This window comes from Kryptolebias marmoratus, linkage group LG17 (assembly GCF_001649575.2).
Source record: "Kryptolebias marmoratus isolate JLee-2015 linkage group LG17, ASM164957v2, whole genome shotgun sequence".
In the NCBI taxonomy this organism is placed as follows: Eukaryota; Metazoa; Chordata; class Actinopteri; order Cyprinodontiformes; family Rivulidae; genus Kryptolebias; species Kryptolebias marmoratus.
Genome location: NC_051446.1, coordinates 16010929 through 16037371, shown reverse-complemented (window position 1 = coordinate 16037371; position 26443 = coordinate 16010929). Strand labels below are relative to the sequence as shown.

The 26443-nt window shown below is 37.7% G+C and overlaps 1 protein-coding gene across 1 annotated transcript in view; it reads right to left on the bottom strand.

Moving 5' to 3' along the window:
• Positions 1-1403: 1403 nt before the first annotated feature.
• The window catches only part of LOC108247311 (alpha-tectorin), a 34744-nt gene continuing 9704 nt past the window's right edge, over positions 1404-26443 (bottom strand). Inside the window, exons 17-55 of the mRNA XM_037980939.1 lie at positions 26081-26359; positions 25869-25961; positions 25600-25750; positions 24550-24665; positions 24159-24437; positions 23942-24034; positions 23647-23808; positions 22924-23316; positions 22550-22833; positions 22143-22417; positions 21903-22022; positions 21485-21669; positions 21236-21396; positions 19988-20236; positions 19719-19878; positions 19539-19629; positions 14219-14242; positions 13861-13982; positions 13318-13596; positions 12987-13082; positions 12726-12891; positions 11759-12159; positions 11101-11677; positions 10409-10992; positions 9678-10230; positions 8978-9576; positions 8610-8767; positions 8069-8469; positions 7717-7913; positions 6863-7258; positions 6496-6779; positions 6143-6417; positions 5900-6019; positions 5210-5394; positions 4935-5095; positions 3385-3636; positions 3112-3271; positions 2110-2200; positions 1404-1983 (exon numbers count right to left, since the gene is read on the bottom strand). Coding sequence (XP_037836867.1) covers positions 1889-1983; positions 2110-2200; positions 3112-3271; positions 3385-3636; positions 4935-5095; positions 5210-5394; positions 5900-6019; positions 6143-6417; positions 6496-6779; positions 6863-7258; positions 7717-7913; positions 8069-8469; positions 8610-8767; positions 8978-9576; positions 9678-10230; positions 10409-10992; positions 11101-11677; positions 11759-12159; positions 12726-12891; positions 12987-13082; positions 13318-13596; positions 13861-13982; positions 14219-14242; positions 19539-19629; positions 19719-19878; positions 19988-20236; positions 21236-21396; positions 21485-21669; positions 21903-22022; positions 22143-22417; positions 22550-22833; positions 22924-23316; positions 23647-23808; positions 23942-24034; positions 24159-24437; positions 24550-24665; positions 25600-25750; positions 25869-25961; positions 26081-26359 — 9267 coding nt within the window. The 3' untranslated portion in view covers positions 1404-1888. The remainder of the gene's footprint in view (positions 1984-2109; positions 2201-3111; positions 3272-3384; positions 3637-4934; positions 5096-5209; positions 5395-5899; positions 6020-6142; positions 6418-6495; positions 6780-6862; positions 7259-7716; positions 7914-8068; positions 8470-8609; positions 8768-8977; positions 9577-9677; positions 10231-10408; positions 10993-11100; positions 11678-11758; positions 12160-12725; positions 12892-12986; positions 13083-13317; positions 13597-13860; positions 13983-14218; positions 14243-19538; positions 19630-19718; positions 19879-19987; positions 20237-21235; positions 21397-21484; positions 21670-21902; positions 22023-22142; positions 22418-22549; positions 22834-22923; positions 23317-23646; positions 23809-23941; positions 24035-24158; positions 24438-24549; positions 24666-25599; positions 25751-25868; positions 25962-26080; positions 26360-26443) is intronic.

Genomic DNA, 26443 nt, shown 5'->3' with positions numbered 1-26443 from the left:
TTTTGTTATGTTTGGTTTTGCTGCCACGCCAGCCTTTGTTTTTGATTCTTTTATTTTAATAAATTAGTTTTCCTTTTTGAAAATGGGTCTGCGCTCTGGGTTTGCCTCCTTCTCCACCCATCATGACATGAGCTTAATCTCATAAACCTTTGCATTGTTGTCATTTTGCCATAACGTGGTTATTTACGAAATAATCTGTGCTTATTTGCAAGCACTAATACCAACTAGCTGTAGCACTTCTGGTGCAACCTGAGACACTTCAAGAAGGAATATCCTAATATTTCTGAGATAATAGGCATTTATTACAAAACTGACAAGCATTCAAATGCTTATAAAACAGTGTTTCCATGAACCACAGGGAAATTTTTGATAATGGAATTATTGTAAAACGGCAGCATTGCTTTTTGTTTTTGACCATGCTCAGACTAGCCGTTAGCTCAACAACCCGGTTGGAATTAAACTTTATTTCTTCAAACTGAAACTGTTCAAAAAGCTATCTACAAAAGAAAAGAGGCTATTGGTTCACAGCCTTTCCACAGAACCCCATTTCAGCTTTCATGATAAAACTAGTTAGTCATCCCCAGAAGCATAAAACTCAGGCACCTGGATTTGACTTGATTTGTTGAGTGCCCCAGTGGTAACCACATAATATTGGCTGTAAGTCTGCAGGTTGCTTTCTCATTCATGCTTGCATGTTAACTTTGAAAGCCAGGAAATACCACATAATCCGTAGGATTAACCTCCCAGTGGCACGTTGTCCTAAAATCTATGTTATTGCATGAAAACACAAAACAATCTAACAAAGAATGATGCTTCAGTATAAAGAGGGTGCTGGTCTTTGCCCACCGACTATACAGATGTGGACAAGTTTGGGAGCAGATTAACAGCAGATTACACAATTCTGATGAACATTATTTTATTTATTTAGTTTTTCATGTTGGGTCTTTGGAAAGTCTCAACATATCTTATCTAAATATGTCAGGAGAGGGCAGAAAAGTTTTTCTTTGAAGTCTTTACACTGTTTGGAAGATTACATGTTGTGGGTGTGTTGCAAGTGTACTGTAGTGTCTACTGTAATTCATCATGCTTAGGATACAGTGATTGACAGTGACGAAGTTCCCACACAAAAGCGTTGACACAAGAGATATCAGCTTTTTTAGACTCAACACTCACAACGACAAAGAAGGTCCAGTACAAAAGACTGAAACTTGACCTTTTAGCTACTTCTTTCATGTCAAATGGAAACCGTCTTGTGGTGATAGTTAGGATTGATTCAGGTTATTGGTACATTCACACACTTTCCACAGAACATACTAGGAGTCAACAGTGGAGTCTGCTTTTTTGTTACTTTTTTAGAATTATATGTAAATGATAAAATTCCATATAAAGAAGCAACACTTTAGTGTGAGTTAATGTGTTTTATTTTAATATAAGAAAATCATCACGATTCAGAAACAAAACTGCCACTCAAGATCAAGTTCTGGGGAAAAATGCAGCAAACACAACATCATTGGCTAAGTGTTCATCTTTTATGCAGAAACTGCTATCATTAATAATTTCTGTTAATAAAATATGGATTTAATGATGAAATCATTCCGGTTGCAAACAAGAATACAAGTACACTAAAAACAAAGCAGCTGAATAGGAAGGAGTGTGTGCATTTGATCTTACACTGCCATCTAGAGTTATAATTGAAAAATCACTATTTTCAGCAACAACTTTTTTAAGTCTGCCTCAATATTTCTGTCCTTACATTAAAAAAACATCTCATTCTACTTTTGATAAATCAAACTTTAGAAATACAGTTATTATATTTGTGCTTAAAGATGTAATTTGATTAACATCCTCCTCTGAAATCTGTATACTTAAAAATAATTATGTTTGATCTCTACATGAGAGTTATTGCAGTCACCAAGTTGACTATTATTAAGGTCATCATTGATGTCCACTGGCTGGAAGCACTGCTTTGTTTCATTTTTTCATCTGTAACAAACACAATTTACAATAAGTTAAAAATAAATTAATAAAAATTCATGTCAGCAGCATGCATTGTGAACAAATTGAGCAAAACTTGACCTATAACAGTGAAGTGGTTAAACCTTTTTTTACCTGGGCGCAGTACTAGTGGTCCTAATGTGATGGCTGCAGTGTCATGGTGGGCAACATCTCTTGCCACTCTTGTCTGACCCAGGTAGCAATGCTGCAGGAAACAGCAGAATTACAGAGGTTGCCACATTTGAACTAAACTTACCACAAGTAAAGACATTTGTGTTTGGTTTGATTATTTGTGTTGTTTAACAAAAATTCTTGGCATTAAATCTTAAATCACTGGCCAGCCTGTTTAATTCTTCTATAAATGCTGCCACATTTGTACGGAAAATGTGTTTGTGGCTTGAGCAGCAGAGCTGAGCATTTTGATTGCACCCATAAAAAACTTGCCAAATCTTCTCTGCCAAACAGCTTATCTTGCTATTGACTTTTGTTTTGAGCTTCTGGTACCCCAGATGCTAACAGTCAGGTGACTGATTGTTAGCACCTGTGAGCAACCAATGACAATCCCCTATCTCCATCGTCTGGGACCAAACTCTGTTCTCTAAGATGACAGCACTCACCCCCACAGACTTTATCAGAGACAACCTCCAGTCCTCGCTTTCAACAAATGCAGATTGAAGAATGGAATGCCGTCCCACTGCTGTGTGTGACCAAGCTGATGAGCAGCATGAGGAGTAGGTGCCAGGCTGTTGTGGCTGTATATGTTTCTTCCACATGCTACTGAGGCCTATGCTTATTAAATGAATAAATTGTTAAATTGCCTACATGTTTTCTTTCTTTAGACTTTGTTGTCTGATTCAATAAACACCAAACAAGAGTCAGTAGCCGAATAAGCTGTTCGGCTGTTTGGAAAAGTTTTGGCAAGATTTTCATGGATGTGACCCACAAATGCATTTTCCTTACAAATTTGGCACCATTTAAGGGGAACTATACAGGCTTACCAATGGCATAAGAGTTATCACCAGAAGCATTGCTACAACAAAGAAATAATCAACTAAACACAAATTTTCTTACTTTATGTGCTAAGTTTATCTCAATGGTCTCTAAAGTTGTACATACCGCTGTGCAGTCATTGTGCCTCAAAAGACACAGCTTGACTTGACAGTGCAGAAAGACAGATGAAAAGTTTGTAAAGGTGAACATCTTGAACGAGAATCGAGCCGTAGTGGAGACGCCATTCTGAATCAGCTCTACTGTACCATCTTCTGGATTAGGACACCTTAAAAGTCATCAAAAAGGCACAAATTACATTTTTTGCAAACTGGCTAAAGTTACTTTACATGCTCCTATTTTGTTAAAAAAAAAAAGGCCGAACTCCAACAACTTCTTTACTCTGATTTGATAAGATCCCAACGGACGGGGTAGCTGGCATCGCTGAAAGGTGTCGCCCAACAAGAGTAAAGAATGGTGGAGATCTGTTGCTCATCGACTCCCTCTGTCTGTACCTCAATGTACAACATTTGGTCTATTTCCATTTCAAGGTTTCCTTCTCGGGCCAGCGGGATTTGGTAGTCTGCGTCATCAAAGGGAATCATCCTCAAATGATAGTGGCCCTCACCAGATGGAAGCTTCCTATGCACAATGCTGGGAAAAACACATTACATGGTGAGATCAAACCTGAAGAAAAACAAAAGTATTATTGTGATATGAAGTTCAAAATCAAAACAAATAAAGCCAACAGTTTACTACTACTGGAACCTCTGCATTGCGGTATATTATTAGAATTTTGATACGTGTGGAAAACAGTATATAACAGTATTTCACAATTTCATGTTTTGTTTTTTTTTAAGTTTATTGTCTTCTTACATTCAAATTTTTTTTTTAAATTCTAACAAATACATTCTTAGAAAAACAAGGATTGTTTCAGAAAAAAGTCACCAAATGTATTTTAATTAATGGAACGTCACTTTGTCATTAATAAAAACACCTCATCCAATTTACATTTAAATGTAATTGCTGAAGTTTGTGCACATAACTTTCATCCCAATGCTTGAAGCTAATCAGGCAGAAGAAAACTTCTTGGTACTTCTCTTTTCAGGTAGCTTTCTCAATTCAAACTAACAAGTGCAGAATTCCAAGCTTTAAAGCTGTAAGCTGCTCTGTTTTTGTGGCAGAATTCACTCTCCCTCTTGAGGATCATTACGGTCTTTCTTGGCCTGGTCCACATGTGTACATCTGTATGTACTATTGAGTATCGACCTAAAAGCTGGCTCTGTGTTGTACCATGTGTTTGTATAGGTGTTGTTTGGTGTCCCCTATACGAAAGGTCCGAACACATCTCGCGGCATTGAATTACACAAACATACAATACCACTCAGCTTCTGTTTGTGGCAAAACTTTTCAGTACATAAAATCCAGCTTTGAATCTAATCCCCAGACAGTTTCACACCAATTTGCACTTCCATGCATATGATCAAAACATCTTCCATGTAGACTAAGACAACAAAGAAAGCAGTGGGAAAATGATTTGCATGTGAATTCAGGTCACATAAACGGAGCGTCTCACTGCAGGTTAAAAGCTTTCAAGTTTTCACTTTTCAGTTTAAATTCAAAAATTTCTTCAGAACATAAGTGAAACATTTTCAAAAATTAAGAAGTCCAGCTGCATTTGATTAACCCTACTAGGACTACCATGCCCTGGATGACTGAGAACCTTCATCAGCATTGTGTTTCTCTACTTTGAATTTGCAGCAATTAACTTTAGTGATAACATATACAGGGAAAATGAGTAAAATGTGCATTAAATAACATATTGGAGAAATGCAGTAGGGTTCAGTGCCTACTGCAAAACTATAATAGGTATGACATATTGTGTTAATGTATTTGGCACCATAAAAAGAAATAAAATAAAGAACTGAAAAACATGTAGTTAGAACTATTACCTCTCCACAGGATTGATGCCCACATCCATAGACAGGGCCTGAGCCAGAGGATATACACAGTTGAAGTTTAGGTGGATGGTTTTTTCACGACTAATGATGCCATCATGAGGATCAACGTCACCCTGGATAACATTCTCATACATGAAATGTGTCCCATTGCTCTTTAAGGGGAGATTACAAAAACTCGTTTTAGTTGCTATGTATTTTTTAATACCCTCAAATGAAGCTGTGCATGAGCTTTTTTATCTAAAATGTATGATGTATAATATATGTACCCTGAGAACTGTCCCACACAGCTGGTCATCATTGTTGAAGTGAAACACAAGTCGTCCGTCCTGAATAGTTCCATTGCAAGAGCCATCTCGGAGATGCAGAGAACTGGAAGGGAAGCCTGCTTCAAACAACTGGCAGTGGGAAAGGGACATTGTGCCTGAACTGCTCACACAAGTGATTGACGAATCTGTGAAAGATGGGAACAATTTATTTGTTGAAACACAATGCATTTCTGAAAACAAAAACAAAAATTTTCAAAATAAGTCAAGGTTAAATCGGCCCAGTGCTTTCCATTTACATTGACTTTATCGATCTAATTGTTTACAATTTCAACACTTTTCCACTCTTAAAAGCATGCAAAACCATAAATTCCTGACTGCTTGTAAACTCAGCACTCAAATATTACTCTTTATTTGTGAGAAATGAGTTAATGGAAGAGTAGGGAGAAAATTATGCTTGTTAAAACTGATCCCTTGTAAGTTTAAGATTTTTTAATACTGTCATCTTTGCAATATGAATCTGAAATTTATTTCCAAGCATTTTTAAGGGTTGTACAGAAAGTATAAATAAGCAAAGCAAAAGCAGTCTGTGATTTAACGTCATCTTTACTTTTGCAAAAAATGTTATATTGCAGAAAGGAGATTTATCAGACGGAGGTGTTAAAGTAAAGTTGTGAGAAAAGTTGCTCTCACCAAAGCTTTCATTGTTGGGTCTATGATGATGTTCATCACAGAAGCAGCCGTACACACCATCTTTCTGACCACACCACTCATGCTCTGCACAGTCCAGTGCTTCACAGGGGTCTGCCTCATCTAAAGAAACGTCCAAAACAGCATTATAAAAAAGTACAAAAATTCCCCAAACAAATTAACATTTTATATGAAAAATCAGTAGGCCCATTGTATTGTATACATATTAGACCAATGCAAGCATACCACAGTGCAAAGCAGAGCGCCAGTCTGGGATGTTCAGCCCCAAAACAGAGCAGGTTCTCTCATAAGCTGAGACAACAGAACACAGCATGCCATTGGCTGGAGTGTAAAGGCAGAGGTCATAAACACAGGAAGTGAAAAACGGCTGTGGATTAGAGTGCAGATGACAGGAACTGAATGGACCACTGGTGTTGGTGATGACGCTGCAGAGATCAGTGTATTCTTCGATAAAGCGACAATCACTTAGTCCATCATTTTCTTCATCTGTGGATCCACATCTAGAAAATAAAAAATGCATTGTACTCCTATTGTGTTGGAGTATCTGTGTAATTGCTAAGCTAGTTATATAAGCTCACCCTGCTTGGCTTGTGGGGGATTTCCAGCCGTTGCCAAAGTGATTGTCATTTTGTGCCAATGTGCCATTTGGTAACACTTTGTCATCAGTAGGATCACCATTGAAGTTTCCACACATCCCAGTGACTCTGTTCTGATAGTGTTGACCCATCCTGACCAATAAAGTACTCCGACCATCTAACTGGACTTTGAAGTCGTCAGCATCAAACACAATGTAGCTTCCCTGCCTCATAACCTGACCAAAGCTTCCTGCAAAGGTGGGAAGAGACTCCTCAGCTCCATTTACCTGGAATGACCATAGTTTACAGAATAGGACAAATCAGGACAGTTTTAGAAAGTTATATATTTTGAAAGTAAAATAAAGTTTACCTTTACTCTTATGTTGGGTCCAATCCTGACATGCACATTCTCTGATTGTTTTGAGAGGTATATATCAACTGATGTTACAAACGACACACGGTTGTTGCCGCGATGACTATTTGTGGCTACTACACTGAACTGGGTTTCATTGTTGTTGTTTTCCACACTCTCAGTGATTATGTAAGAACATGTGCCTTGGAAATTAGCCAGGGCTCCATCATAGGTGATGTAGTGTGGGTCCCCCATCACAGTGCAAGTAGCCATTGTATCATAACATCCCAGCTGGCCATTTCTGATGGTGCACTCTTGAGCAGGAGTGCAGGATGCAGGAGTACAGCGCAGATCATTGGGACCATAACATTCACATCTCTGGGAGCAACTGTCTGTCCAAAAAGACTCACCAGCCTGCAAAATTTAAAGCAAAATAACATCAAAAAATATCTGCTGTTTTTATTTACTTATTATTTTACATTGTAAATATATCAGATCTGAAATGTTCTTCTATCTGATCGCATGAGATGTTTGCAAAAAACTTTGTCATTCACAGTTGGAGTCAACTCTATTTGTCAGTTAGCCAAATATATTTTGAACCAGTGAACAAAGCAAATTTGCTTGCAGATTATTCCTGTAGTTAATCCTTTTTTAACCAAGTTTCACTCACACAGCATAAATCAAGTTTAAAAATTTTGGATCTTCATAACCAGCCAAAACAACACAACTCCGAAGTCCACCCAGCCCTTACTGCATGCTTGCTGACATTTGTGAAACAGAGAATGACAAACATAACTTTTCCATCAGATTGTTGTATCATAGAGGATATTTGTAGGCCACTGAAAAATTTACAGTGTGGAGATGAAACTTACAGTAAAATAAAAGCCATCAAACTGGCAGCCACAGCTCTCTACAGAAACACATCTTGTTCCACTCCTGACAAAGCCATCATCACAGAAACATCCCTCAGAGCAGACCTGCTCACAGGTAGCATCAGTGTTGCTGGCACAAGTGTGTCCACAGTCTGTTCCACACAGCTCATAATGACTGGTGGCTGGACAGTCAAGTTCTTAAAAATGAGAAGAAACAAATGGACAAAGACATGCATGCATGAGTCAAACATGTACAGACACAGTATATCCACTTTTAGATTAGATTTAACTAGAAACATGCATAATAATTCAAGGTAATAAATTAAATTATTTTAGTTGCAAACTGTCTCACTGCAAGTAGTGTTCTGTCTCCAAGGGTAGATTCGGACATTAGCAGACTGACAGGCACTGACGTATGATTCAAGAGCTCTGCACAGAAGATCGTGGCCTTGATTTCCCGACACACAGACATCAAACACGCAGTCACTGAAATACGGTGCTGGATCCACCTCTTCATGGCAGAAGCTGAAGGGGCCGTCGGCCGCCTGAATCACCTCACACTGAGCTCTAGCAGCTTGATCATCAGTGCACTGTGGACAGGAGGAGCCACAACCATCGCTGCAGGAGTAGTTGCCAGGCACCTTCCATGATGTCCCAAAAACATCTGGGGAGGTGACTGTTGTTCCACTTGGGGTGTGGAAGTCATCGTTTGGATTTCCATTGAAGTTTCCACAAAGTCCGCATACTTTTCCGCTGAAGATGAAAATGAAATATATTCAGTATATTGAATCAGTGGGCAGGTGGTTAGTACCTGCCCCAAATGAAGGTCAAAACCATGATGTTTTCAAAGCTTGTCAAACACTTATGGTTTTGTGTTGATCAACAGCAGATACCTGTAATTTGGAGGTACGGCAATAAAAACTGTGCTATGTCCATTGTAGGTGACACTCAACCCAAAATGAACACTAACAAATATACGAGGTCCACTTGCATAGACAGACATTTGACCTTCATTCAGTGCAATAGGTAAATTATGAGTTACTCCATTCACCTAAAAGAAATAAAGAAAGAAAGATCACTGGTGTGTTGAGGAAAACAAATAAAGAAGACAAGAGAACATTAAATTAACATTTTACATGAATACAGTAACTGTGTACTGCTCCTTAAACTATTGTGTTCTGTCAATTGTTTGTAAAAATGTGAATCTACTACTACACCACTCATACAGTCACTTAAAGATTCATTCATTGCACCAACTTACTTGTACTACACCAGGTCTCTCCCTTGAAATGTGTACTTGATAGTTCCATACATTTACAAAAACTTCAGCTACAATAGAAACTGTCAGTCCATTCCAAGGCTCATTCTTAGCTTCCACAGAAAAGTGATGAAGCTCATCAGTGTCATTACAGACTGTTGCCAGAACATAACGACAGGTTCCCTGGAAGTCAAAGGCTTTGCGATCAAAGGTAATGTAGTGAGGATCTCCAGAGGCAGAGCAGGTGCCGTGAGGGTTGAGATGGCAGCCAAACTCACCCCCCACCACTCTGCAGGACTGCTGGGGACCACAGGAGCTGGGGAAACACTGGACTGCACCAGTTGTGCCATTACAGGTGCAAAAACTCTGACATTCTTCACCATCCCAGAACTGTTCACCATCTTGTCGATAGTGTCCTTGATGATAGCACCCACAAGATGTTGGTGGCACACACTGGTTACCATTGAGGACAAAACCATTGTTACACTGACACCCTTCCTGACATTGGGTATTACAGGTAAAGGGGAAAGACAGGCTGGGACACGTGAAAGGACAAGATGTTCCACAGAGCTCATAATGGCTGTTTGAAGGGCAAGTTTGTGCTGCATGGGAAAACACAAAAAATATTTGAAAGAGTTAATGAATGTGGTAATTTCACAGTCACCTGCAGGAATTTAATAAAAAGAAAGAAAGAAAAACTTACTACACCCAGCTGAATTCCTCCACTGTCTTGGGGAAACACCCTTTTGTTGACACATCAGCACATAATCTCGTAGAACCTCACAAAGCGTTGATGTTGGATCTCTAGAACTCTGGAGGATATCTACACAAACGTTCACCTGCTGCTCTGGGTCCACCGCAGCCCAGCATGGCGTAAATGGACCATTCTCTGAGCTGAGAATGCCACAGAACTCACTGGAATTGTAATTGTTTGTCAAATTGTGGTTAAAATTCTCCTCACAGTGAGCTGCCAGGGAACCATCTCGCCAACTGTCCCCAAACACCTGAGAACTATTGACCAGAATGCCACTGGGGGTGCGGAAGTCATCATGTGGGTCACCATTGTAGTTTCCACAAAGTCCACCTAAGGAACTACTGTAGACTGCAGGTACAGTGACACGCACAAAGTGGGGCCAGACAGTTTGCACAGTTAGACCAAAGGTTGTTCGAAGGATGACACTGTGAATATTGCTGTGGTAGATGCGGATTTGGTTGGACCCAGAGCTGTAAGGCAGTCTGATCAGCTGACCATCAACCTGTAATACAATAAACAGCTATTGTCAAACTTTCTGAAAAACAGAGATTGTGTGTAAAACTTCAAAATACACTACTGAAACTTAAAAAAAAAACGTTTTACTAAATAAACTAGTAAACCACTACTCATTTTATCATGTTAATCCAAGTTAGATTTTGAAATACATTTTAGTAAATTACCTGAACTGTACTACTGCTTCCCATCTCAATGGTAACTAGACTTCCACCTGCCTCAATCTTCAGCAAACTGATAAAACCTTGCTGGCCTCTTGGGACCTTTTCTGCAGTCACCATAAAGTGAGGCTGATCATATAATCCCATGACTTTGGCCAGGGTCAAGCGACAGGCTCCAGGATACTGATATGTCAGTCCATCAAATGTTTGATATGACCCTGAGCCTCTTATCCAGCATGTTGCATAGCTGTTTGGTCTGCATCCTCTTTCTCCATCCTCAACTCTGCAGGTTTCATGTGGGCCACAACTATGAGGGCTGCAAGTCATGGAGCCAGAACGGCATCTGCATTGCCTCCCACAGTCCTCATCTAGTATTACAGTTTCTCCTGAACGGTAATACCGGCCCTCAAAGCTGCAGCCACACTCAGCTTGAAGGACACAAACTCCACCACTGAGGACATAGCCTAAGTTGCAGATGCAGCTCTCCTGATCAGGAAGAGGGCAGTTTTGGGTAGAATTTGGGTTAACACAGGTAGCTGGACATCCTGTTCCTTGTGCCTCAAAGTGGCTATTAGCTGGGCAGGGGATTTCTAAACAAGAGAAACACAATTGATGCTTATATTATGACTGTTTTAGAATAGGTATATAAGAAAGTTTTTTTGTTTTTTTGGGGAGGGGCGGTGTACTGACAGACATACCACAGAAGCCAGGTCTCCTCCAGTTTGGTAACTGAATACCATTTTGTTGACACTGACTTGCATACACACTTAATGCTTGACAAAGAATGGGCTGATACCCTTCACCTACACACAGATCATAGACACAACTCTCCACAAATGCCAGTGGTGGTAGTAGTTGGTGGCATGCAGCAAATGGACCAGCACTATCATGGAGAATACCACAATGGGCACTATTGCTGTATAAGGCCGTCTGAGCCTCGGTGCAGGCAGGGCAGTCCAGACCTCCACACTGTGGCTCGCAATCAGGATCATCATCGCCAGATGCTTGCCAGCTGTTGGCAAAAACCACATCAGAGCTCACAACCTCGCCTTCACGTGTTATAAAGTCATCTCCAGGGTGATTGTTAAAGTTTCCACAGAGGCCACATGTTGCATTCTGGTAAGTGTAGGGCAAACCAATCTGGACATAGTGATTTGTGTCATAAGACACCGTCAGGCCAAAGTCAGTGCTGACAATCACAGAGAAACCTGACTCATAAACCTGGACAGTGCCATTATGGAGGTAGAAAGGAGTGGATGCAAAGTTTCCGTTAACCTGCAAGCACACCAATATTTATGTTAACTCTGCCAAAAAGAAAAAAAGAATACATTTTTCACTGAAATTAAAATGACCAACCTTTGCTTTTCCAGGGTGTCCTTTAACAAGCTCAATGGTTTCATTATAGACAAACACTTTAACCAGTCGTGTCCAGGAAACTCGAGTGCTGCCTCTGTGCTCATTCTTGCCCTCTACTCTGTAGTAGGGCAGGCCATGCTGACACTGCTCTGAAAGAACGTAAGTGCATGTGCCCTGAAAGTGAAACACCTTGTTATCAAAGGTGTAGTAATGAGGATCTCCACTAATGGTACATGTTCCTCTCTGCACTGTCTGGCAGGAGAACTGAAAAGAAGATGGCTGGCAAATTTGGGAGAAAGAGCAAGGTTGACTGTGACACTGCAGGCCTGCAGCTGTGCAGATGCATTTTTGTGCACAGGTGCTGTCACTCCAGAAAGAATCACCCAACTGAACTGGTTCACCTGTAAAAGAACCATTTAAAAACATTAATGTAAGGCTGAATGTGAAATTACAGAAAATTTTTAAAAGAAAATAGTTTATGTTGTACTGATTTAATAAACAAAGAAATTGAAAAAAAAAAAACATCCATAGAGGCTGAATTATTAAGGCAGAATATAACAATTATAAAATGCAAAATGAATATGCATGTTTAAAAACTTGACTTGTATAAAAATTCTGACAAAAAAATGGAATTTCTGAGAAACACAAATTTCAGAATAAAGTTCTGCATGTTATTATTGTTGCTAAAAAAGCTTTACTAGGAAAAGCTTCCCATTTTTCTGACAAATATCACCATCTTAACATGATAGAGGGGTTTGAGTGTCCCACAATTTTGGAGGCTGAGTTGTTTGGGGTGTCAGCATCTTGTAGGGTTTCCCATGGCAATATTTAAGTCAGTATGTTTACTTCATATAAGTAAAGAAGTTAGTAAGTGTGATGTCTTCATACTAATAAAAATCACTATGAAAAGCTGTCATGGTTTCATCAATATATTTCTAGTAGCAGCAGAATAAGAAGTAAGACTTACCATTGAAAGTACAACCTCTTGCACCACTGTCTGTCTTGAAGGCCCAACGACCAGGTACATTAACGTTGCTGCTGAGGCGAAAATTTGAGTTGCTGCCTGTTGCAGCACTAGAGAATGATCCAGGGATGGAGACATAATGATCTGAGTTTATTGTATCATATCCTGCCTGCAAATTGCAAAATAAAGATGATTGTTTTTCCATATAGTCAGTCACACAGTATCATAACAAATGATTTTATGTAGTGGTTTTAATAATCTGACCTGCACGTTTCGATTAGTTGAGGCAATTATCCCATAGTTCATCAGCACAAATGAGTACTGGCCTCCAGAAATCAACACAGCTTGAACAGTTGTTTTCTGAAAATGAAGTTTACTTTATAAATACACATACTGCTGTCTATGTGTTTTCTTATATGCAAACATTTAACTTTAACATCATTGCCACAATAATTTATAATATTTATCACTAAATATATTTCTATAATTCAGTTTTTGGCTGATGCAAGAAAGCCATTACATGACATAACATTGTTTATTGCCATGGTGGAGTTTTTCTTTTTAAATTAAGAAATTATTTATTGCAAGTACTTACTGTTCCAGAATTTGGATAGTAGGCCACCTCATTCCATGTTGCAACAAAGACCCAGTTAGCATTGAAATTGATGCTGGGGAAGTAGGTATTAATGTCCCGGGTTGCTTGTTGGAGGACACTGCCACTAGTGTATTGGTTGTAAAGAACCTTGCCCGTCTGTCTGTTATCCAAATCAGTCCAAAATGGAGCAATCAGATCTTTCCCTCCATGTAGAGGGAACCTTTGAGGGGTATGTGCACTCAGAGCATTGTTAAATGTCAAGTGACCATTGTGGTTGACCTATAAATAGAAGAGAAGACAAAAAATAGTTTTATCGACTGTCACTTAAAAGAGGAAGGTACAGGTTCACATTATAATTTTGTCGACTGCTGCAGACTTGCCTGCAAAAATGAAGAAAGAGTGAGAAAAAAAAGATATTTTACATGAAGTTACACAAAATGCAAATAATTCTTAATTTTAATGTTTTAGATTTTTGTAATGAATCTGTACTGGAAGCTGTCATAATGGCATCAACATGATTTTGGAACTGTGAAGGTTACATACATAAATGTTGTTATAGGTCCTTCCAAAATAGACAAAGGGTCTTTGCAAAGTAAGTCGTGGAGAACTTCCATCATCTGATTGAGAACTTGCAATTCCAGATATCGGATAAAGGGGTCCTGAAGCTGAGAGAAAGAGAGTAGATACAGTTTATCTATATCTATATCTTTAGCTACGTCTAAATCTATCTATCTAACTATCTATCTATCTATCTATCATAATTGTAATTCTTTATGGGTGTACAGGAAAACAAAGAAAAGCCATTTAAACCATTTTTCTGTACCACATACCTTAAATATTTAAAACTAATTGTCCAAGTGATTATATGATTGACATAAACAGTCAAAACATGTCTACTTACCCACAACCTGAGTAGGAATGACATCTGTAAATGAAACAGATGAGTAAATAGTCAGGATATTCAAAAAATGTTTTCAGAAACCAATTTTTTTTTCTAATCTAACTTTTTTTTTGTAATTTAGACATAAAATAATAATAGAATAAAATATTCTGTCAATTACTACTTACCCATTATCCCCAGAAGCAGTAAAAAACTCCCAACACTTTCCATTTTTAGGGAATTTTCCTAATCAGTTCTGTTCAACAAACAGAACAAAATTGACATTATAACATGAAGGGAAATATCAATAATCAAAATTTGAAATATCTCTCACTTATGCTTGTATAGCAATATGAAATGTGATTTAAACAGTCTCCTGTTCCTTTCTCCTCCTTTTGAGACCACAGGGCTGAAATGAGGCTTTATATAGTTGGAGCAGACAAAGCTGATTACAAGTTACAGGAGTACATTTTTTACTTTTCTGTTTGTGCTTGAATTGCTTTCTAGATTTAAAATGGTACAAATTAATATTTTTTGCTCATAAAAACTTTGACAAACATTTATATTCTGCTTTAATAATCATAAATCATATTTCAGCATAAACAAAAAACATTGTAATCTAATATTCCAGAACTCTCTGCATCTTATACAGGATTACATGAAGGTCATTTATTGATGCAACTGATGGCCAAACAGTAACTTATACAGCCCTAAATCTTGCTCTGTAATCAATGATTTACAGAAAATTCTAGTTAATCATTGTTATTCTTTCCCGTTTGCTGTTGTTTTTCCTTGTTGGCCTTTTGCCAAATTATACATGTAACTTTTCCATGTTTAAGGCTGTGACTTTATTTCACTTTTTTACCTGTTGGCGGTAAGTCTTGAGTGGACTTGCTAGGACAACCTGCCCACATCAAACTGAGTCATGTTGATTTAGGGTGAAGCAAGTCGTGCTGAGAATGGACAATGGAAAAATGTCATTAGACAGATCACCAGTCCTTCCTATAATGTATGTAGCAAAACAGTTTTGTACCATTTATCAATATATATAGTAATAGGTAAAAGAAAGTTCATCCTTTTTCAGTTTTAGTGTTTTATGTATTAGGGCATAATAAGAATGATGTGGTCTTTAACACGTTCTAAAATGATTAAAATCTAACCCAAAGTGTTCAGATGCGCACAACAGATTCAACCTTGTCATAATTTATCAAACACAAACAAAGTCTACTGGAAAACTGTGAGTATAATGTTAAGCACACCCCATGATTTATCAGACCCTTTACCAGCAATAACAATCATTGTCAATTTCTAACATTGCTGTTAGAAACATTTTTGTCAGGGTGTGGGGTGAAGGAGGCGAACCCAGAGTGCAGACTCATGATGAAGAAATAAACTAATTTATTCAAATAAAAGAAAAACAAAAACAAAAGCTGACGTGGCAGCAAGAAGAAGATTAAATTCCAAACAAACTAAATACAAAAACTAAACGGCCATGGGTAGGAGACAAGGAGAACCAGACATGAGGAAAAATTGACCAAGAGGCAATAGACAGCAATAGACAACGAACCAGCGAGTAAGTGGAGGAGATGACCGGTTAAAGACAGGAGGCAATTAGGGGAAGTGGGCACAGGTGAGATAATTGCAAAGCTTGGGACAGGTGTAGATGGGCGTGGCAGGCAGACAAGAGAGACTGAGGAGAAGTAAATGATGGCTAAGGCACAGGGAACAAAGACACAAGGAACAAGAACCAGACTTACAAGATAACTGAATAAAATAAACAATAAACTCAAACTGAAACACAAAGACAACAAACTGAATACAAAAACCCAAATCCTAACAATTTTGGCCTTTTTCCCTTAACAACATTTCTTCATTTTATTGAATTTTGCAGACATTCATTTATGCACAGCTCTCTTAAGGTCCCACCATAGCATTTTAGTCAGGTAGAGGTCTGGGCTTTGAATGGGCAAGTGCAACAGCTGACATGATTTTTTTGATCTTTCGGTTGATAATATTTTTTTATGTTTTTGGTGTTGTGCTTGGGATCATTGGCCTGTTGCATCATGAACCAGTTTGGTCAAAGCTTCAGCTGTCAGGCAGACTGCCTCAGACTCTAGAATGATTTGGTCTACAGAGGGGTTCATGGTTGACTCTTCTACCACTGTGCTTGACAGCTGAGGTGTTTGTGCTAATATGCCATGTTTGTTCTTTGAAAAAACATCTCTACTTTGGTCTCGTCTGTCTAAGCAATGTTGTTGCAGAAGGTTTGTGATTTATCAGATGCAACTTTGTCTTGCTGCCATATTCTTTTCAGAGGGAAGAGGCTTTCTTCTGGAATCTATTCCAGTCAAGCCACATTTGTTCAGTCTTTATCAAACTGTCCTTATGAACTTTAACCTGCTGAGGCCTGTAAAGTTTGAGGTATCCCAAAATTGTTTGTATCTCCTTGAGCACTGCATGGTCTGCGATTTGGCTGACTTTATTGGGATGTCCACTTCTGGGTAGATTCATATCTGTCTTAAATCATTTCTTTTTGTAAAAACTATTTATCCCTAAATAAGATGGACTTCAAATTGTATGAAAATAGCCTATAACCCTTCCTGTAATGACAGGCAGCAACAATCACATATCTAAGGTGATTTCTGATGTTTTTCTTTTCTCCTCGGCATTGCACTAACACAAATTTGTATGCTTCAAAGCACCAAACTGCCAAAACACCAGCTTTTTTAGAGGGGGCCACACTGCTAATGATCAGTTAATTAAGTGAATCTAATTAAGAGTACCTGGCTGCTACTTTCTCTCTTAAAATACAAAGTAAGCAGCAAGGGCCGACTTTTGGACCATTTTGGTTTTGTTTTGTGTGTTTGTTTAATAAATGTGGCATGAAGGAATCTGTTGTGTGTTTTTGTACACTTGAGGTTAGAGTTGAATCATTTTAGAACTTGTTAAAGACTAGATTATTCTTTATTATATCCTGATATATAAAACTTTCAAATTCAAAGACAGTTGCCTTTCTTCTCACCATTAAAATTTGGTGAATGACTGCAAAATGTTGTGATGTTTGTCTTTATACTCCTGTCTTTGCTGGCCTACAGAGAGACTATGGCAGTTAATACCAAAGTTTAAGACAAAGATTTCACACAATGTGTAACACTCAGATTAAAGGTTTGTGCTACTACCACATCAAATCTTATTTAGTTAAACTTAATAAGTTGTAGAAATCCAATAGTTACATTTCACATGTTCCAATAAATTCTGTTCAGTGATTCATGGGCTATTTTGTTAACAGGCAGCTAGAGCTTGAAGTATACATTGATCAGCCTCATCTACCACCATGCCACATTTTTGGATCAATATCTGTAAAACTGATTGGGTTTTAGTCATTTATGTGTTTCCTAAGGTGGCCACCTCAAATTGCACTGACTGCAACAGTTAATCAGCTGTAGAATTTTTTTTTGAAGCTTTCAATAAAATCTGCCCACTGGTTCCAGAGATATTTCCTAAGCCACACAAACACAGATAGTCAAAAACATCACTGCCCCTTTACCGGCACACAATAAATATGAAGACGCAGGGTCTCAGGAGGATAAGGTACAATATAACAATATATTATTGTTGTGAAATGCTTTGCAAGTTCTCTCCATATAATGTTGTTTCATTATTTACATTTTATAGCTTTATGCTTTTGTTTTTGCATTAGATTTGTTACAGTTATTTTTATAGATTTATAGCAGTCTTTATTGCGTCACTTTTATGTTTTACCCTGAGCTACATGTTGTAATGTTTAATGTGGATCTGAGTAACACTACTGAATAGATAAAAAAAAATCCATTCACAGGGTTGTTAAAATTCATTTGATCTGACTTGCATTTGTCAGTACAAGGAGCACTTTGTTTTCTAGAATGACAAGTTATATAGATAACATTTATTGTCATGATGCTATCTAAAACCAAGCCTAGTCTTTTCCTGCAATAAAACACTATTGGTAATTCCACTAAGAGATAAAAAGTATTGAAACTGTTTGTTTGATCTTTGCAGATTTCATTATGCATGCAGTTAATGTAATGATTTTGATCAACTTAGAACACTTATTGAAAAAATGTATCTTTACCTTTTATCTGATGGTCATTATTTATTGTAAAACATCACACAATGTTATTTCCTGTCAGTGGGGAAAATGTGAAACTTTAAGATCAGTGTTTGATTTTAAAAAGAAAAAGAAATCAGTTGTTTTCAGTATGTGGTGCAACAACATTTCTACTTTATGTGATGTTGTGGATTTTCCAAAATAATGGGGAACTTAAACAAGAGAACTGTCTTTCAATGTGATTATTATTATATGCTATAGAAGATTACAAGGTCAACAATGTACAATGCCTGCAATTAAGTTGTGGTAGAAGTAAAATGCAAAACCACGCATATGTTTTTACAGGGGGGCTCTTGATTAATGCAAATTTAGCCCAACAAGAAAGTGCTTATGATCCAACCGTACACAAACTCAAGAATCAATCAACAGAAGAGGGGTTTCATGACTTGTAGATACCTGATTGCCCAGTTTAGAAGCAAAACATAAAGAGCATCATGTGAAGATTTTTGCACAACTGCTGAGGTTAGGTATTGCTACAGAAGTGCAAAATATTTAGGTACCTAACTTATCAGGACAAATCTAAAATATACAGTTTGTTTTATAAACAGCATGTAACATTTTTTCTGGTGTAGCACATCAGTCAAGTCATAATTGGGCAAAACATTCTTATGCTACACACAAAAAACAAACAATAAATATCGTAGATAATGACAGATGGATTTGTTTTACTGACATTTTGACAATAACTTAATTCATAGGTTCCTTAATACTATACAGCATATATTATATATAACTTTCAAAAAATGCTTCACAGTTGATGACAGAAATACCAACAAAAGAGCCAGGAAAAGGCAACAGTAGAAAAATATGACAATATAATGTACAACAGTGCCCTCAGCTGATGTAAATTAATATAATTCACATTAAAATTCCCATTTAGTTGTAAGTACAAACAAACCCCAAAGAAGGCCCTGACAAATTCAGCATGTTTATAATGTTTTCTGAACAAATATTGAGTGATTTAGAAATAGGATTCTTCTTTGACCTCATTAGACCAGAGTTTTGGTGATCAGCAAACTGTTAATTAGATTAATGACTGATGTTAACTAGACTGAAGTTATGTTTTTCTGGATTGCTGAACCAAAAAAAAAGAAAAAAAAGACAGAATTTGGAAGCCCATTTTTCTTTTTTTTTTCATTTATAATGCTGAAACCTAATCAAAGTTTGAGATAGATTTATTTCTGCTCTCTAGACTTAAGTGCAGCGGCCCCATTGAGAGGTCTGTAGAGTCATGGTACGATACGTCCCTCTGAACTCGTGCATTGTTGAGATTCGGGTGGCACTGCTGCAAAAAAACAATATTAATGGCTTCTGAAGGTGCACTACTTGCAAATGTAAATGATGTAAAAAGATGATACAAACAGTAATACTTACAACTGTGCAGTTGTTGTTTGCCAACAGACACAAGCGGATACTGCAGTGCAAGTGGATCTCTTCAGAGTTTCTGAAGGTGAACATCCTAAATGAGAAACGTGTCACAGTGGACACACCGTTCTGAATAATCTCTACAGTGTCATCAGCTGGATTAGGACATCTGTGAGACAAGGACAAGTTATTGCTTAAAACTTCAGCAAGTAGACTGTTAGGTAACAAGGTTAAGTTGTAAAGAAGAATGTGAAAGTGAAATGAAACAGCTCATTTACTTTGAAATGATGAGATCCCAGCGGACAGGGTTGCTTGCGTTGTCGTCTGGTGTGGCCCAGCACGAGTCCAGAACAGTGGAAATATGATTCTGATCCAACCCCTCTGTTCGAATCTCCACATATAGCCTCTGATCTAATTTCAGTTCTATGGTGCAGTTGGTAAGGGGGAACAGGAAGTCTGCATCCTGATAGGGGATCATTCTCACTTCATATAAACTTCTGCCAGATGGAAGCCTTTTTATTATATGACTGTTAAAAAAAAAAGCATAAGCATTTTTAAGCTTTAATAACAAAACCTTGACAGTAAAGTGTTTATTTTCAATTTGTGCAAAGGATAAGATGAGTTTATTCGATTAGACTTGCTATAGTAGGGACCCCCCAAGGGGTCATGAGTAGAAATAAAATTTGAGGTTGTGAGAATACGTTCTTCCAGTTTAGGAAACTGTATGCACTACTTTGCAATACCATTGGTGTCTACAGAATATGCAGCAGGTGTTGTGTTTAATTTTGTTTTCAGTGTGAATGGGGAAACAGGTTGAAATACAACACCGGAAGTGAGACAGGTTTAGGGACTGTTTAAAAACTATAAAATCAGGCTATTCAACAACATCAATAGAACTGTCTGTGTTTTCCCCAAAATCACAACAGATATTTAAGAATCAGACATTTATCTCACCTTTCAATGTCATTCTAACAAGAAATATGTCACTTTTTAAAATAAAAAAATATATATCCTCATGCTAAACAGTTGTTCAGTTCACATGACTAGCTTTTAATTAAATTGAACTTTAAAGTTGTTTGTTTTTCTGTAATTGACAAGAGGGGATGCTTGTAGTTTTACAGTGTTCTGATATCTTGTTTAGAAGTTAGTGATCCTGGAAAGAAGAATTTGTCCAACATAGTAATGTTACTGATCTCAAACCATGATCTTTTGATGACGTCTGTTAACAAATCTAAGCAAAAATATTAACTAAACTGAGGGAACAATGCATACAATTAATTAAACTGAAGAAACAAATTATTAAGAGCTCATATTTTATGTCTCCCATGACCCCCGGGAGGCTCTGTTACACATTCATCTTCATCTACACACTCTTCTAGTTAATTACAATTGCAGGGTTTGTTAAAGTTTCAGATTGTGATTTGTGTCAAATACCTAAAAATCTTCTTTAAAATGACTGATATAGATATCAACACTGAGATGAGGAAACTATTTTTATAGGCAAACAAGGCAAATAATGATATCACCTCTCCACAGCCCTAATTTCCACAGTCATTGATGCAGCCTGAGTCAGAGGGTAAACGCAGGAGAAACGCAGATGAATGGGTCGTCTACGTCGGATTAAACTTCCATTCGTAACTACATCACTCAAAATGGCATTCTGATACATGAAGTGTGTTCCATTGCTCTAGACAGGAAAAAGACAAATAAAAATTAGTTGACTGCATTAACCTAATTTAGTCTGCACTGTTGAAGTTATAATTTTTAACCTTTACCTGGAGAACTGTCCCACACAGATGGTCATCACTGTCAAAGTGGAACACGAGTCGACCGTCCTGAATTGTTCCATTGCAAGAATCATCATTAAGATGGAGAGCATCGGAGTGGAAACCTGCTTCAAACACCTGGCAGCGAGACAAAGATATGGTTCCTGAACTGCTCAGGCAAGTGATGTCGAAATCTGTTCAGCAGAGATAGAAAAAAATGGGGGGGGAGTATAATGACCAGATGAATTCACAGGACAAGATAAATCAATATACTTTTACGTTTTAAGAATACTAGCAACCAAAAAGTAACAAAAAAAGACTACAGTAAATAGAGATAACAATAGCAATGTGCTCTAAAAGCATCTAATACAATGTCATCATCACTTCAATAATCTAAAAACAAAGTTTTAAGAGGTGTTGCTCTCACCAAAGTTTTCATCATTGAGTCTCTGATGGTGTTCATCACAGAAGCAGCCATACACACCATCTTTCTGACCACACCACTCATGCTCTTCACAGTCCAGCTCTTCACAGGGGTCTGCTTCATCTAAAGAAACATCAGAGAAAGAGATTATAGAAGAAAACCAAAAAAATTAAAACGAAACATTTCATAGTAAAAATAATGGTCATTCTCCAGTAAATATAGATTAGACCACTGCCAGCATACCGCAGAGCAAAGAAGATCGCCAATCAGTGACGTTCAGCCCCAAAACAGAGCAGGTTTTCTCATAAGCTGAGACAACAGAACACAGCATGCCATTGGCTGGAGTGTAGAGGCAGAGATCGTAAACACAGGAAGTGAAAAATGGCTGGGGGTTAGAGTGCAGGTGACAGGAACTGAATGGACCACTGGTGTTGGTGATGACTCTGCAAAGTTCAGTGTATTCTTCAATAAACTGGCAATCACTCAGTCCATCACATTCTTCATCTGTGGATCCACATCTAAAAAACAGTTACACCTTTATGATTTGGGGCATTTACTTGGTTGTTACAAATAATAATACATTTCTAGAAATGTCTCTGCTTTAAGAGGTTTTTGCAATTTCACTAAAGGGAAATAAAGTCTCATCTCACCCTGCTTGGCTTGTGTTTGATTTCCAGCCATGGCCAAAGTGATTGTCATTTTGTGCCAATGTGCCATTTGGTAACACTTTGTCATCAGTAGGATCACCATTAAAGTTTCCACACATCCCAGTGACTCTGTTCTGATAGTGTTGGCCCATCCTGACCAGTAAAATACTTCGACCATCAAACTGGACTATGAAGTCGACAGCATCAAACACAATGTAGCTTCCCTGCCTCGTAACCTGACCAAAGCTTCCTGCAGAGGTGGGAAGAGACTCTTCAACTCCATTTACCTGGAATGACCAGAGGTCAGAGAATAAGACAAGAAGTTTGGACAGATGCAGAGAGTTATTTATCTTGAAATAAAAAAACAATAACCTTACCTTTACTCTTATGTTGGGTCCAATCCTGACATGCACATTGTCAGACTGATTTGAGAGGTATATATCAACTGATGACACAAATGACACATGGTTGTTGCCACGATGACTGTTGGTGGCTACAACACTGAACTGGGTTTCATTGTTGTTGTTTCCCACATTCTCAGTGATAACGTAGGAGCATGTGCCCTGGAAATGAGCCAGGGCTCCATCATAGGTAATGTAGTGTGGATCCCCCATCACAGTGCAAGTAGATATATTGTAACATCCCAGCTGGCCATCTACAGTGCTGCACTCTTGTGCAGGACCGCATGATGCAGGAGTGCAGTGCAGGTCATTGAGACCCTGACATTCACATCTCTGGGAGCAACTGTCTGCCAAAAAGGACTCACCAACCTGCAGAACAAATGGAAAAAGTAACCAAGGTTGTGGTACAGAATTAACAGAGAAGAAACTTTAGGGGACAAATGATAATAATGTATATTTATTTGTCCACATTGATACTCTTTTTTTTCTCAATTTGTCATACACTGCTCTAAGTTATAGCCTTATTTAAATATCTGAGGAAACTCCAATCTTCTGCTGCCACCTCTCTAATCAAGTTTATTTAAAAAAAAAAACACAAAACAAAACACACAACAACAGCAAAAAAAAAAAAAAAAAAAAAAAAATCCCAGAAAACATCATTAGGCTAATAGACCATAAAGGGCTTTAAAACAAACTTACTTTGTAATAGGAGCCATCATTTAAAGTGCAGCCAAGATCAACACGGAAAACCCAGCGACCAGGTTTGTTGACATTACTGTTCTGGCTGAAAACTGAGCTGCTTCCAGAAAAGGATCCGGGGATGGTGAAATAGTGATGGGAATTCACTGTGTCATAACCAGCCTAAAAATAATACATCAGACAAATTAAACAAAATTTCACATTTTTTAATGAACATTGGCATCATTATTCTCATTAAAAGAGGTCAGTTAAAACATGTTTTATTGTGAACTACACTCATTGAAATGACTCTGACCTGTATAGACTTTGTTGTGGGTGCTAAATACCCATAATTCATCAGCAGAAATGAGTATTGGCCATCAGTAGTCAAGACTGCCTGAAATGTAGCCTGCCAGGAAAAAAAAAATAGGTTGTTATAGTGAATAAAATTATCTATACAAATTGCAGAAGCTTAATTGTTTTTTCTGATAACACAACAAATATTTCTCTACAGTTAAATCAAAATCACTTACTGTTCCAGGGCCTGAATAATAGGCAACCTCATCCCATGTTGCAATGAAGACCAATTCTGCATTAAAGTTGAGTTCTGGGAAGTATTCATTTATGTCTCGTGTAACTTGGTGGAGCAATTGGCCGCTGGTGTGCTGAGCATAGTAGATGTCCCCACTGACTACATTGTTTAAATCTGTCCAGAATGGAGCGATGATGTCTCTGGTTCCACGCATTGGAAACCGTTGAGGAATATAACTAAACCATGGTGCCTGAAAGGTCAGGTGTCCATTATGGTTCACCTGGGAAAAACATAGCATTATTATATATTTTTTTTTTACTATTGAAATGTTTTTATCTACAATAACAAATAAATAACAATTTAAGTCAAAGATAAATATGAAGTAAGCTTACATAAATCTGAGTGTAAGATTGTCCAAAATAATCAAAAGGTTGTAGAAGCTGAATTTGTGGCGAACTTCCATCATCTGAGTGAGAGCTTGTTGTTCCAGCAATTTCATAGAGAGGTCCTACAAAAAACAAGAAACATCACTTGTTTTAATAGAGTTATAATTATAAATATTGATTTTGTAACATTATTAACAGTATTTCATTCTGTAATTTCTCATAAGCTCTATCCAGTGGCATTGTTAGACTCATTGTTAATAAATTCCCATATAATAAAATGACAAAGACATTTTTAAATGTGTTTTGACCTTGCCAAATTTACAGTAAGAACCCTCTCATGAAGGGTAACATTCCTGCTTCCAAGTGATAAATGTGAAATATTGACTGAAAAATTATTATAGACTAGGAATGTGAAGTCTAACAGATTTTTACCAATGCACAAGATTAAAAAAAATTATGCAGAGCAATGATGATTTGCCACATAGTGCTCTGAGATATTTGTCTTTTTATTATTTAGTCCTTATATTTCTAAATTGGTTCCATGCTGGAGCAGGTGGTTAGCACGGTTTCCTTGCAGTAAGAACACCCTGAGTTGAAAACGTATCTGAGACCTTTCTGTGTGGAGTTTGTAAGTTCTCCATGTGGAAGTGGGTTTTCTTTGGGTATTGTGGTTTTGTCCTACAGTTCAACAACATGCATGTTAAAATAACTGGTGAGTCTAAATTGGCCTTTGATAAGTATGGGCTTTTGACTCTATGTGACCCTCTGATGGACTAGCAAACATAAAGGGTGTATCCAGCATCTTGCCAGTGACAGCAGGACATCAAAACCAGGAACTTCCAATCCTGAACAGGATCAAGCAGGTAAAGAAAATGTATGCATAGAAGGCTGGCTGGATAGATTCATGGATGGATCAAGCAAAGACAAGTAGCAATAAAACTGAAGAGCTCTTGAGCATACAATAAGGTGTGTACATTACTTACATTACTAATTCTTTTACTTATGTGTACAACAATGTAAAGAAGTGCTTTTATGACCCACTGTTTCTGGTTTTACCTGTTGATACATGATCTACACGGAAAGCCCAGCGACCAGGTACATTGACGTTACTGTTGTGGCTGAAAACTGAGTTGCTTCCAGTTGCAGTACTTGAGAAGGATCCAGGGATGCTGAAGTAGAAAGGTGAATTGACTGTGTCATATCCAGCCTGAAAATTACATATGGATATAATAAATAGTTTTTAATTTATATAATGAACATTGATTTCTTAGAGAGGGAAATTAAAACATTTATTGATAAACAAAATTCATTTTAATGGCTCTGACCTGTATAGACCTTGTTGTGGGTGCTAGATACCCATAATTCATCAGTACAAATGAGTATTGGCCATCAGTAGTCAAGACTGCCTGAAATGTTGCCTGTCAGGAAAAAAACAGGTTGTTATAGTAAATTAAAGTATCTATACAATGCAGAGGTTTTTAAATCTGATTTGACAACACCACAAATCATTTTCAACACTTAAAATAAAATCACTTACTGTTCCAGGCTTTGAAAAATAGGCAACCCGATCCCATGTTGCTATAAAGATCAATTTGGCATGAAAGTTGAGTCCTGGGAAGTATTCATTGATGTCCTGTGTAACTTGGTACAGCAAACGACCACTGGTGTATTGACCATAATAGATGTCTCCAGTGACTGCATTGCTTAAGTGTGTCCAGAATGGAGCAATAATGTCTCTTGTTCCATTCATTGGAAACCGTTGAGTAATGTAACTAAACCAGGGTGCTTTAAAGGTCAGGTGTCCATTATGGTTTACCTGTGGGGGTGAATGGAATGCTCTATTTAGATGTTTCTTTCTACATAAAAAAATAAATAACTTGACTCAAAGATAAATATGAAG